General features: G+C 39.6%; 1 protein-coding gene across 1 annotated transcript in view; it reads right to left on the bottom strand.

The window, feature by feature from the left end:
• NEO1 (neogenin 1) overlaps positions 1–14,016 on the bottom strand; it is a 214,842-nt gene that overhangs the window by 29,107 nt on the left and 171,719 nt on the right. Inside the window, exons 20-23 of the mRNA XM_023753169.1 lie at positions 13,679–13,873; positions 10,364–10,432; positions 5,017–5,164; positions 443–681 (exon numbers count right to left, since the gene is read on the bottom strand). Of these exons, the coding sequence (XP_023608937.1) occupies positions 443–681; positions 5,017–5,164; positions 10,364–10,432; positions 13,679–13,873 (651 nt within the window). The remainder of the gene's footprint in view (positions 1–442; positions 682–5,016; positions 5,165–10,363; positions 10,433–13,678; positions 13,874–14,016) is intronic.

The following is a 14,016-nucleotide window of genomic DNA, read 5'->3' as shown; positions in this document are numbered from 1 at the left end:
CAGGAAGTGAAATAAAGAGGAAAGTGATCATTAGTGCATTACAGGAGTCCCTTTTGAGAGTCAATACAGTTGACACAATGCTGCCTACCATGCTTCACTGTGGTGTCTGTAAGAGCACACAGACCAAGAGCATTCTGAATACCACAATGACAGCTGGACTCTGACTGAAGGACAGAATGAAATGCATAGACATGGGCTAGGTTGTCTCAAATGCTTGAGTATCAAGCTGGTGAAGCCCAATGAGAGACCTAAAAGATCTAAAAGGTATAGAACCTGTCCCCCACAACAAGCTAGGTATCCTTCATCAGATGTTGACCAAATCCATAATACACACTTCTTTAAATCTCAGCTGTATAGAAACCACCAAGTTTTAAGGCAACTTGATAAAATGGGAAATGATTTAAATGAAAATAGTCCCTTAACATTTTGGGAAAACCTGCACCTCTGTATGAATTCCGCCTTTGATGGATGTTGCTGTCCATGGAATTGTCAACTGGTGTGATATCTTGAGAGTTACGAGGAATTGGAGTATCGGTCATGATGGGGTTCGGGTCTGGAGACTTATCAATTGGTTTCAGCTCCAGTCTCTCATGATGGATCCAGAGGTCTGGGGGTTTGACATCTTTGGCGTTCCCTTTGTACTTGTGGGAGCCGTTCACTGACTTACAAGCAGCTCGTTTCCTAGGCACAAAATTAAAAGGATTTTTTTTCAAGTAACTCTTTTAAGCATATTTGTCAAATGGTTTAAATGATTAAAACGGCACTTCTGTGAGACGCTTCAAGGAAAGGCAGAACTAAAAACACACAAAAAGAAAACCAGAGGCAAGAAGTTTCCTTCTGGGAGCAGTAAATGGATCTCCCCTTTGTCCACGTGTATTTGGATATATGTACAAGGCATATTTGCATATTGCCTTGTAAATTTTTTTTTTTTTTTAGTATCAAGAGATTGGACAGCATTTTAAAATCAAATAATCTCTAAAGAAGAAGGTTCCTCCAGTCAACAGAGAAAGGACAAGATTCACCAAAAATATAACAATGAAGTAAAAATAGTATCTATGGCTTATAAAGGAGGAACAACATTTTACTTTATTTTATATTTTTACTTATTTTCCAAATTAAGTTTATTGGGGTAACATTGGTTAATAACATTATATAAGTTCCAGGTGTACATCTTTGTAATACGACATCTGTATACTCTATTGTGCACTCACCACCCAAAGTCCAGTGTTTCCATCACCATATATTTGATCCCTTTTATCCTTTTCTTCCTCCCCCACCAGACTCCCCCTCTGGTAACCATCATTATGTTGTCTCTATGAGTTTGCTTGTTTTCTTTGAACAACATTTTAGTTAACCCAAAGTAGGACTAACAACTGGGTAAAGTCAAGAGTGTAGGTGACAGTGTCTACTTCTTTGTGCCTTAGTTTTTCTTCCATTACGCCACTCACTCACACATTCAGTAAGCATTTATTAGGGACCCACTGTATGTCAGACTCTGTGCCGGACTGCTGTACTCTCAGAACTTGTGGTCAAGTGAGGAAGGCAGACATTGGACGATTATGTTAAAATGCTCTGAGTTTAATGAAATGCCAAGCATTACAGTAACCTCTTAATAGTTGAACATAAGGTGGACAGGAAAAACCAGGAAAGAGAAGTAAAATTTAAGCTAAGACCCAAAGGGGGCAAGACAGATGGTGCATTCCAGGGGGTGAAATCAGCATATGTCCAAGCCCGGAAGTGGAGAACAACAGCCTAGTATAACCGTAGAAGGACTGCACCAAGTCCCAGTGGTGGAGGCAGTGACCACGGGGATGCTGGCAAGGCAGTCAGGGGTCAGATCCTAACGGGCTTCTACAGCATGCCACGAATAATGAGAAACCACGAAATAGTTTTAAGCAGGAGAGTAAGCACATCAATTTTGAGTTAAAAATTTACACCCACTGTGGTGTGAAGAGGGATTTAAGGAGTAGGAGACAGAATAGGAGACCAGCTAGGATGTGCTGCAATAACCTCAGCCACAACTGATAGTGGCTGGGGACAGTGGGAATGGAGTCAGAAATGACAAGACTTGGTGAATAAACGGATGTGAGGTGGGGCAGCAGGACAGAAGCAAGAGGAATAAAGGATGATGCCAAAGTTTCTGGTTTAAACCATTTACTAACACTGAGAATAATGGGGGAGAAACAAGTTTGACAGAAAAGATTATAAATTCTGTTTTGGATCTTCCAGTGCCTGAGACATTCAAGAGGAAATGCAGAAGAGGCAACTTTGGTAAAGCTGCAGGGGCAGAATTCAGATTGGGAAGAATTAAAGCATGACTAGGCAGTGAAAGAACAGATGAGTATAGATAAGTATTCAAGAAGTTTTGTGGTGGAGGAAAAAACAGGGATTTGTAAGCAGCCAGTGGTAAGCACCATGTGTAGAGGAAGGGTTATAATTGTAATTATTTCTTAACATGGTAGAAGTGGGAGCACACTTAAATGCTGAAGAGACAGAGCCAACAGAGTTAGAGGTTAGCTGTGCTGGAGAGAGGACAACAGCAAGTACAAGGTCTTAAAAGATAGAAGACACTAAGACCCACAGGATAAATGGAGAACTGGGTTGAGACAGGAGGAAGGACACTTAGGAAGGGGGAGAAAATAATTATTCCCAACAGAAAGGTTCTAGATGTGATGGTGGTATGCCAAGGTACTTCTCTGTTGAGACTGAGGGGCCATAGAGGAATGTGCTGAGAAACAATGAGGGCTACACTCTCCATGCTCTTCAGCTTAGATGTTCTACCAGTGATTCTATAAACAGCTACAATTGAAAGGGAGGCACTTCAGGTATTAAAGAGGAACAAAGCAGTAAGAAAAGCTCACGTAGTTTTCAATGGTCAATGGAACTCTCCAACACAGCTAACCTCTAACTCTATTGGCTCTGTCCCTTCAGCACTGGGAAGCAGGCCACTGGGGAAGGAGGGGAAATGTCCTGTGAAGACTTGGTACAATTCTTTTTTAATTCTTTATTGTTTAAAGTATTACATATGTCTCCCCCCCCCCCCCATTGACCTCTCCCTGGCCATTCCCACCCCCCAGCACATGCCCTCACCCCCCTAGTATCTGTGGGAACCCAAATCTGAAGGACTTACAGATTCAAATACAAGATTACAGAGCATATTACCAACCCATTTTACTACCTCTCAATCTGAAGACGAAGTACTTTATTTTTTATTTACTTTAAATTTTAAGTTCTTCAAAGCACTAAGGAATTGTCATTTTGTTTTTTAGATTCTTTTAAATAAAGATCTCAAGATCTCTAAAACTAGCTATAAAATTCAGTTCATAAAGATAGATAAATGTGAGATAGATAAATGATAGATGAATGAAGAAACTTGCAGAAAAGTTCTAGAATAGAAAAAAAATGTAACCTTTGAGGCTTTTTTTTAATATCAAAGTTTTATTTTTTCGTATAGATGCATATTTATTTTATTTTGATGATTATTTTTTTAAATCCTTTGAGGCTTTTAAGAGAAAGTTTTCTATAATCAAAAGTAGATAGGGAGAGCTGAAAGAATCAATGATCAGGAAGCTTATACAATGAATCTCCATTCTCTTGGGAAAGTGATGCAATGCAAGCTACAGAAAGCTATTTTATTGGGGCAAAAGCAACATTAAAAACATCAGACAGCCTACAGAAGATGACGTACAACATGACCAGCAGCAGTACAAGGTAGCTGTACTTGTCCTGTGTGTTGACAACAGATGCATCATTATTAAATACATGCATCCTGGCCTTGGGCAGACCAAGTCTGATGGATAATCCCACAGACATGAATGTGTGTGTGTGTGTGTGTGTGTGTGTATGTTCAGGAGCAATACCTTAATCTTATAATCTTTTAGGACACTGCAACTAAAGTCATTTATTTTATTACTCACACTGTTTTTGCTATTGGGGTAACTCAGGAATCTATGTTTTTATGCTGTCTCACTGCCAGATATGAGTTGAATGTGATTTAGGGTCAAGGATTCTCTCAAGTTCAGGAGTGCAGGCTGTTATTAAGCACTACATTACTGAATAACCATGTTATTTGCTTTACACAAGCCTCAAAATCCCAGCGGAGTGCAGAGCTAGCAGCCACCTGTCCTCTCTGGGAATGTGATATGGTGATTATAAATGATCCTTTCTTATCCATTAAGGCAGCCCCCCACCCTGGTACCAACCTCAACTTCTACATGTAGGTTGAACTTAGATTTAGAATAAGAGGCCTGTGGTTTTCTTCCATCTCAGTTGGTATTTCTGCTATAAAATAGCCCATAAGAATGTGCAGAGACTCCTGTGCGTCTGGCTCACTGAATGCGTATTAGACATACTTCAGCAGGGCTCCCAGCAAGGCTGAACTGTCCACTTTCCTCTCCTGATCTCTCTACTTGGCTCTGTGACTCAAGAGGTTGAGTGGCATGAACTATATCTACTTGGCAATCCTGCCCCTGGTGTCCAGTTGGGTTTGTCCAGTAGAAGGCACAGGCAAGACACAGGCAAGGGTCAGAGGTGTTTTTTCCCCCTGCCCCCTCCCTGTTGGGCTAGAGATTGTCAGTGTCTCCATTTCCACCAGCACACACAGCTCCTGTCGAAAGCCTTCTCCCACAACTTCAGGTTTCTGAAAACAGCTTGCTCTACCTCAAAAAGAACTCTTACCCTTTCACGCCTGAGATAGTCATTGTCACACCTAAGGTGGTAGCCTCTCACTGCTGCTGGCCCTTGAACATTGCTGCCCAGTTTCCCTAACCCTACCTAGGACTTTGTAAATGACCCCTTCATTATACTCTTCTTCACCCCTTTTGAGTGCATCACCTATTTCCTGCCAAGACCCTGACAATACACATTTATGAGAGGAGCCAGTCTGTGTTTTAAGAATATTTACAATATCACTTTCCAAGTATTTTATGTTTATACTCTCTGTGCAATTCCAAATACAGAAGTCACATAAAGCAAAAGAACAGAACCAATCTGTGGGCTACATTTGGGGCTCCTTACTTTTTCTGGTGAGAGGTGGTGCGCCTGGTGCAAAAGATAGCAATGATCACAACCACCACGATGGTAATGACCCCAACAGAGATGATGACGACCAGGAGCATATTACTGTCCAGAGGAGAGGTGGGGCTTCCATGGGGGCTGTTACTGCCTGGAGAGAGAAAAACGGCACATTAGTATTAGAGGATTCTAGAAATGTATACAATCAGGCTGTAGAACCTTCATGTGAGTAGAGATACTTTTTGTGAACTTCTTTCTAATGCTCACCACTGCACCTTGTGTAAAAGTGTCCCATGAACATGGCTAGCTCCTCTAGATTATGAAATCCAGAAAGCTGAGTTTTTGCCCTATGAAATTTCTCAGCACAGTGCCTTGCACAAAGCTGTTCAAGAAAAGCTTCTGAAATTATACTGAACATTATACTTGGACAAATAAAGGGTCTGCCCCCCTGTGTCTTATGTTACACATAAATTCATCTAATAAAGCACCATTTATAAATCATTTAGTTTTCTGACTTTCAAAACTACTTTTAAAATGTACATTCATAGAAAGCAAAAGTTTTTTTCTAAAATATGTCTAAGATCACAAAAAATTGCTTGAAAATTAAAGTCTCTCTTTTTATAAATACAGTTTATGCAGAGTTAATCTCTTACTCCACTTCAGGAAAACGTAGGTCTGCATGTATGCACTAATTTGACAAATATTTAATGAGTGCTTGCTATGCGCCAGGCATTGTTCTAAGTACTAAGGATGAGGATGCAATGGTGAGCAACAAAAATGTGAATGTTGGGGTGGAGCCAAACAGTAAGTCACAAATTATGAATAGTGAGTGCTATGAAAAAAATCAAATGGGGGATATAACACAGTGACTGGGTGGCTATTTTATATTGAGTGGTTGGAAAAAGCTTCTCTGAGAAGATGGCATTTGAGCTGAGATTTGAATAAAATGTAAGATCCCACCATATAAAGACCTGGATGAAGAACACTCATAGAGAGGGAACAGCCTAGTGGAAGGATCCTAAGGCAGGAATGAGCTTGGCATGGTAAAGGAAGAGAAACGTCTCTTTCCTTAAGCAAAGAGAGATATGTAATGTTAGAGGAAAGGAAGTGAGAAAAAACAAAAAGAATGAGGCTGGAGAGGTGTACAGAGACCTATGTAGAACCTTGAGGAATTTAGATTTTCTTCCTCTTCATTATATAATAATAATAATAATAATAATAATAATAATTATTATTATTGTTGTTGTTGCTTTGCTTACAGGATGAGTTCTAAGCTTTTTTCGAGGTCTTCTGTAACCCAGCTTTTTTCTAAATTATTTTCCATTTTCTGAAACATTTCTTCGCTTCCCACTTCATTATAAAAGTTATGCATGCTCATATTATAAAACATGGGTAATCCATACAGCTCTAACCACCATGGATATTTGATGTCTTTCCTTCTAGTTTCTCTCTCTCTTATCTTTCTAACCATCAGAGCTGTACAAGAATGGGATGAGCTGCTTTGCCAAGTGATGAGTGTTCAGTCAATGGAAGTACTTAAAGTCATTCTACCAGGCTGGGATGTTGTGGGATAAATTCCTACCATGAAGGTATGGCCTGGGAAGCTGTTTTTAGAAAAAGCTCTCAAAGTGATTTTCATATACAACCTGGTTTATAAACTTATGAGCGAATCCAAACTATACTTATTGTGGGAATTCCTTCCATAGCGTTAGGTTAACTGACCTTCCAAGTTTTGATTCTATGATGTTATAGGCTACATCTAAGCATAATGCAAAATCTGGGCTGATTTAGGAGAGCTTAAGAGCTTATTCTTCTACATGTAGTTCAATCATTTTTATCCTTCATTTCTGAGAAAAAGGTTAGCAGACAGACAACTCAAATTGTATACACTGACCTTTAATAAAGTAACATTTTTATATTTGGGGAAGACTACACAACTAGGTAGGGGCCCATAAATTAGACCATATTTGGGCTTTACATGAAACTTTTATTAACAGCAGTGCAGAGCTACTGGGTGGGGTATGCAGGCAGGCTCTGAAAGGAGAGGCTGGGGAGCTCTGAGGGGTTCGGAGGAAAGCAGAGGCAGGGGTAGTCCTCTGTATTCAACAGAGATGGATTCTCATTTATGACTTCATTTGACCTCTAACTTTGAGCTGGCCAAAATCTCCCTTCTAAGATAGAGTAAGAGTGAGCTCCCAAAGGGAGCATCAACCTTTCTACCAGGGATGTTATGACAGGCCATTTTTTAAGCTTCACCTAAATCAGTGGTCGGCAAACTGTGGCTCGCAAGCCACATGCGGCTCTTTGGCCCCTTGAGTGTGGCTCTTCCACAAAATACTGACTTCTGCGCATGGGCCACAAAGTTTCAATTGCACTGTACATGCGCGCCCGCATGTGGTACTTTGTGGAAGAGCCACACTCAAGGGGCCAAAAAGCCGCATGTGGGTCGCGAGCCACAGTTTGCCGACCACTGACCTAAATTATTGCAACAGCTTTCTAACCACCTTTTCTGACTTTATGCTCTTACCCTCAACTAATTCTTTACTGTCTACTAATAGAAGATACTCAATACTGGTAAATGGAAGTCATAGTTTACCAGTATCAGACATCTTACATATGTTATTTATAGGACGAAGCTCACATTTCTCAGCACTGGCATCTAAGCTTTTGACAGGCTGGCTCTAACTAACCTTCTCTAACCTGAGAACCTTATTTTGCCTCTGCGAAGTGTGATCCCGGGGTAGAGCAGGTTATTTTATATTGCCAGGTCTTCACAGAACATGCTGCTTTTGATTCCTGGAATGGTTAACACCCTCCTTGACCCTTTAACAACCTCCTATGCATCCTTTAAAATCTGGGTCAGATATCACCTTTTCTACAAAGCTTCCCCTTTCTCTATTAGGTAGTTTGTTACTCACTCCTTTTGCTCCCATAGCCTATTATATAGAACCTGAACCTTTAAAAAAATGTGTGAATGAACAAATGCATAAATGAAAGAAAAGACAAAGAAATAATTACTTTTTTCACAACCTTGAATAATATATTGTGGAGAGCACATAAATGTAACATATACATCCCAAGAGAAAAAACTCACAAAGTCCTAGAACCCAGAGACTAAGAATTTCTTGAAGCATGCAAGTTTGTTTGGTTCTCCTAATAGGCTCATTTCACTGAAAACTGGGCAGCACCATTTTTTAAAAAATCCCCACCCAAGGATATGTCTATTGATTTTAGAGAGAGAGAGAAAGGGGGAGGGATAGACAGGGAAGGAGGGAGGAAGGGGGGAGAGAGAGAGAGAGAGGAAGAGAGGGAGGGAGGGAGGGAGGGAGGGAGAGAGGGAGAGAGAGAGAGAGAGAGAAACAAACATCGATATGAGAAACATTGATTAGTTGCTACCATATGCATCCTAATGGGGATCAAACCCACAACCTAGCTATGTGCCTTGACTGGGAATTGAACCTGCAACCTTTTGGTGTATGGGATGATGCTCCAAACAACTGAGCCACCGGGCCAGGGCAGGGCAGTACCACATTTTATTTAAATAGATAGCTAGAGATTAAGAGATCATTTTATTTCTACAGTCAGAGTAGGAGTTTCCAGGGGACAGGCCTTTGTCTTCCCTGTGTCTCTGGCAGGGTTGAGGAGACAGCAAGGCTTACTTCTAGCAGCTGCATGTATGGATTTTCACCAATAGCAGATTCCCACATCTGGAATAGAACCTGTGCTTTTTAGGCTACATGTGGTAGTTGAAAGGGCACAATGAGATGTCAGAAGACCTGGGTTGTGGTTCTCGGACTTCCATAATTAGTGGGTGGATCCAGGCAGATTGTTTCTCTATTCTGTCTCTTAATGTTTAAAATGGGAATGATACCTCCTTGTCCCGCTTGAAAATGATTTCATGTCTGAAAGTAACTTACAAAAAGCATCCAAAAATATGAAGATAGTGTAAGGAACTGTATAGAGCCTCTGGGACAACTTCAAGTGTACCAACATCTGAATTATAGGGGTGCCAGAAGAAGAGAGAGAGCAAGATATTGAAAACCTATTTGAAGAAATAATGACAGAAAACTTCCCCTACCTGGTCAAAGAAATAGACTTACAAGTCCAGGAAGCAAAGAGAACCCCAAACAAGAGGAATCCAAAGAGGACCACACCAAGACACATCATAATTAAAATGCCAAGAGCAAAAGACAAAGAGAGAATCTTAAAAGCAGCAAGAGAAAAACAGTTACCTACAAGGGAGTACCCATAAGACTGTGAGCTGATTTCTCAATAGAAACTATGCTGGCCAGAAGGGAGTGGCAAGAAATATTCAAAGTGATGAATAGCAAGAACCTACAACCAAGATTACTTTACCCAGCAAGGCTATCATTCAGAATTGAAGGTCAGATAAAGAGCTTCACAGATAAGAAAAAGCTAAAGGAGTTCATCACCACCAAACCAGTATTATATGAAATGATGAAAGGTATCCTTTAAGAAGAGGAAGAAAAAGAAAAAGATAAAGATAAAAATTATGAACAACAAATACGTATCTATCAACAAGTGAATCTAAAAATCCACTGAATAAATAATCTGATGAACAGAATAAACTGGTGAATATAATAGAATCAGGGGCATAGAAAGGGAGTGGACTGACAATTCTCAGGGGGAAAGGGGTGTGGGGGGTACGGGAAGAGACTGAAAAAAAATCGTATACCTGTGGATGAGGACAGTGGGGGGGGGGGAATAAGGGCAGAGGGTGGGGTGGGAACTGGGTGGAGGGGAGCTATGGGGGGAAAAAAGAGGAACAACTGTAATAATCTGAACAATAAAGATTTAATTAAAAAAATAATGTATGAAAGTAACTTACAAATGGTGAAGTTCTGTAGAAGAGTAGGTGCCATCATTAAGTAATTAGAAGGCACCAGCTCTTAGGATGGCTAGGAGAGTAGGAAAACTTTTTTAGAATTCCCAAACTAAAAACACTATAGTAAGTAGTTTGGGGAGAAATGAATGATTCAGAGGCATTCCTTTGGCTTGGGTGATGGCTAATTCCACTAGAGTTTATTTTTGAAAACAAAATTCTAATTTTTCTCTAGAGGCAGTAGGCAAAAGGAAGTTTTGTTTGTTCAGAATTAGCCTCATTTTAAGTTGGATATGTGGAGAAACAATTTTATTTATAGACCCTATAATGAGTGGGTTGCAGTAATTCAGCAAATACTTGCCAGATAAGTGCCTAAAGCTAACTCTATTAAATAAAAGAAAATAGGCAACATGCTACAATCACCACACACACGCTACATAGGCCATTTCAAGATATCAAGCAGAATTGCGCCCACAGTAGGCAACAGGGCCACAGGAGGGGCTTTACCGCTCATGGGAGTTTTGTAGTCAGATCCTAGGTCTGGCAGCCGGCTTCCTTTTCCTGCAGACCCTGAGGCTGAAGGAGAGAAAAAAAATCATGTCAGTAGTGACCCAACCCACAGGTGTTACAAGTCCACTTCACAGCTAATGAGCATTTTCTATATAAAAACTATTTTCAGTCTACTTTGTTCATGAGAAAATGAAGTAGCACATGAACAACTGGGGAAATATAGTCTATTTGTGCAAAGCAAACTAAGGTCTAACTTTCTATGCAATGAGGCATCTGAAAGGCTGACACCCTTTCCTCGGCTATATCTAGTGTGTAATTAGACTGCCATTCGCTGTTCACAAGTTGGGAACATACCCCACTTCTCCAGGCCAGGAAACCGTTTCTGAAAGATGACTTAGAGCACTGATGCTAAAGGAGCTTCTCTTGGAAAAGGAACCAAGAAGACCAGTTTGATTAGCTTCTGTAATAAAGAACTAGACTCTTCCAAGGGCCTGCCTATGCTGATCTGGCCTACCAGGGATTAGATTCTTATCTCAAATTATAAAGTTGCCTCTCTCTAAGCAGGAGCAGGAAGGCAAGTGGAGGTTCAAATTGGGGTCTCAGTGAACTAAATATACAAAGATGGAAAAACAAAGTCTTCGCTCTGGTTGTTCACAAAGGACAGTGTCTCCTAACCCAGCATCAGGGAACACAGTGAGGCTGAGAAAACACAAATATCAGTGCTGCCTGACATGTAGTAAATATTCAATAAATATTAACTACTATTATTACAAGCATAATAAATCTTTAGGGAAGAATATAATCTTACTCTTCACAGAGGCAGAAAGCATGAAGCTTCAGAAAAAAACTTATTTTAAAAAAAGAAAAAACTTATAAAGGAGTAATTTGTATAAATTAAGATTGGCAAGAAATTAATAAACTAGATGTGTTTCTGTAAAACATTAGAGCTAAAGTCAAGTACTTCTACAAATTATCAGGCTTGGAGGAAATGAAAGAAATTAAAATGTGACGGTTTCTGTGCATAGTTCATTTAACAGAGTACATCTAGAGGCAAAAAAACAATGTTTTCTATGTTTCTTAAAGTTCAAAACCCCAAAAGGTAACAGAAATTCTTGGGTATCCAAAAGGGCATATTCTAGAAGTTAACTCACTGTCTCTTTTCATTTGCTCATACTTATCATTCTATCCCGTTACTTCTGTTGCCATCATTCCCCCCAAATGGTACATACCACACATCAAGATTTCAGCCGTTCTTTTCACTATGATTAAGTCTAGTTGGTGGAATGACCTAGCACTTGTAAGGCTCTTCAGGTTTAAGTGTCCTTATTTGTCGGGTAAGCCCACATTTAAGCTAAACCATCCAAAGTATCATATTATGTAACTAACTGCCAAAGAACACACTTTGCCAATAAGCTGGTTGGTTTAATTTCTATATATCCCAATATTTTTTTTTCTTTTAAATTTAACCTATGAACAAGAAATTCCAAGGATTAACCAAAAAACCAAAGTAAATATGGGCAAAGAATTTTAAATACCAGAGGTGTGGTGCAGCTCAGAACTGTATTCTAGCTTATGGAGTGAAGCCAGGAAAGAACAAGCACATTTATATTCTGTGTATATACAGTATGGTTATTTTTCTTTTCTCACACTTAAGTCAAAGTTTCTACCATGATTAGGGTGCCTCCCCACCACCACCTCCAGAAAAAAGCATGTTTGCAGTTTCTACAAAGTACAACAAAAGACTCATAGAATGCAAACATATTTCCAAAGCCCTGAAACTGGAAATCTCAAGTTCTGACTCTTCCTTGCCATTAACCAAGATCCAAAGACTGTATTTCTAACAACTAATCTTTTTTTAATAATAACTATTCTTAAACTATGAAAGCAATCATAAAATTTACTTTTATTGCTCTTTCTTAGTATAGAAAACAGACACCAACTTTAGCTGAATTCGCAGAGATGAAAATCACAAAGTACAGTTATCCTCCACCACAGCAAATATGGTGAAAAGGCCCTACTGACATAATTTCAAGAATGGTGACAATGTGGCTCATGCTTCCTAAGTTTCCATTTAAAATCGTTTATATCCTCTTTTAAAGTAAGCAGATATATTTAAGGGAAGAAATGGAAAAGGAGCTCTTAGTCAAGCTTATGATAAGAGAATAAATAGCACAAATTTTGCCATGGATAATCATAGTTTAGTAGGGTAAACTTACAGATAGTTTGTGGGAGGAAGAAAATAGGGTATTGCTGAATTTGATTACAACTTTTCATTTAGAGATACAAATAAAATACTAAATGCTACAAATTGGTATGCTTGCTGTTATCCTGGCCGAATTTAAATATCTTTGTGCTAATTGGACCCACACTTAAGGCCAATCTCCTACAGCTGCAGAACTCAGTTTTTTGAGTCAGGATTTTTCCCCTACCAGTCTATTTTAACTCCCAGCTTTTCAGATACCCCAAGTGCCTCAAACATGGACTCAACTCCACTTTGGCCAATAAATACATGGTTTTTTTTAACACATGGTACTGATTTTCAAGAAAAAAAAAGAAACAAAAACAACAAAAAGCTAATAATAGGTCACAAAAGAGAGGAAAGGAAAGAGAGGCCATCTACTCATTTACCTTGGTCATTAGGCATTTTATCAGAGGAGTCCGCTAACAGGCCAAGCACAGGGGAAGAAAAAACAAGAGCAAGAATCACAAGCTTTGAAGATGGGACAGGCAGAATTTTTAAAGGAAAAAAAAATCCCACAAACTTCTAAACAAATTGAGTCTTTTTTTTAAGTACCAGCAGAAGAGAAACCAATATATAGTTTCCATATTTCCAGAGACTCAGTCCCCAACTACATTTTATTCCTAAACTCACTTGGTTCAATACTTCATCTTCACTTTCTCATCTAGAATTTCTTTAAAGGGTCCCCTTTCTCCCTACAAAGGTCTACATTAAGCCTTTCAGATTGGGAGCCTGCATGTATGGAAAGAGAATCATCCATCACAATAACACGGTATTGCTCTGTACAGGAACAGAGAATCACACCTGATCTGACTGTAAACAGCTCTACATCACTGCCTCGAAAAGACTGGAGTCAGAGGTCCCTTCTGTGTGATCTGGCCAGGCAAGTGATCTAGGGAGCACCCCTCTGGTGGTCAGTGGTGAGTGAGGGATCAGTCTGAGATAAATACACACACTGTGGCTCATCATAAGGACTGCTTATATCATCCATAGTCTGTACATGCTAAAGTGACATGTGCAAGCACAGTCCCACTAAAGAGACACATTATAAAACACTCTGTGGGGAGCCTTACCTTTAGGTGTTCTGAACTGGACAGCATCAGACATGGGCCCCATGCCCTTTGAGTTCCGAGCCTGGATTTTGAAGTAGTATGGCGTGTCAAGTGTTAGCTCTTGTATTTGGTGAGTCAACCTGTTGCCCACAACAGGCTCAATAACCCAATCGTGTATCTCTGCATTCACATCTGTGCTGTAATATATGATGTAACCTGTCCAAAGTAGTTAATGGGAAAAGAAATCTTATTTCTGCTTCTTCTTTTGCAATCAGTAAGTCAATAAAGATATATGTTAGAGCACAAACAAGTAGAGAACAAGTTACTGATTAAACAGCAATGGTAAAATGCATTAAAAA

The sequence above is a fragment of the Myotis lucifugus genome, unplaced genomic scaffold, assembly GCF_000147115.1.
Source record: "Myotis lucifugus unplaced genomic scaffold, Myoluc2.0 scaffold_41, whole genome shotgun sequence".
NCBI classification, from domain to species: Eukaryota; Metazoa; Chordata; class Mammalia; order Chiroptera; family Vespertilionidae; genus Myotis; species Myotis lucifugus.
This window is presented reverse-complemented; position numbering and strand designations above follow the sequence as displayed.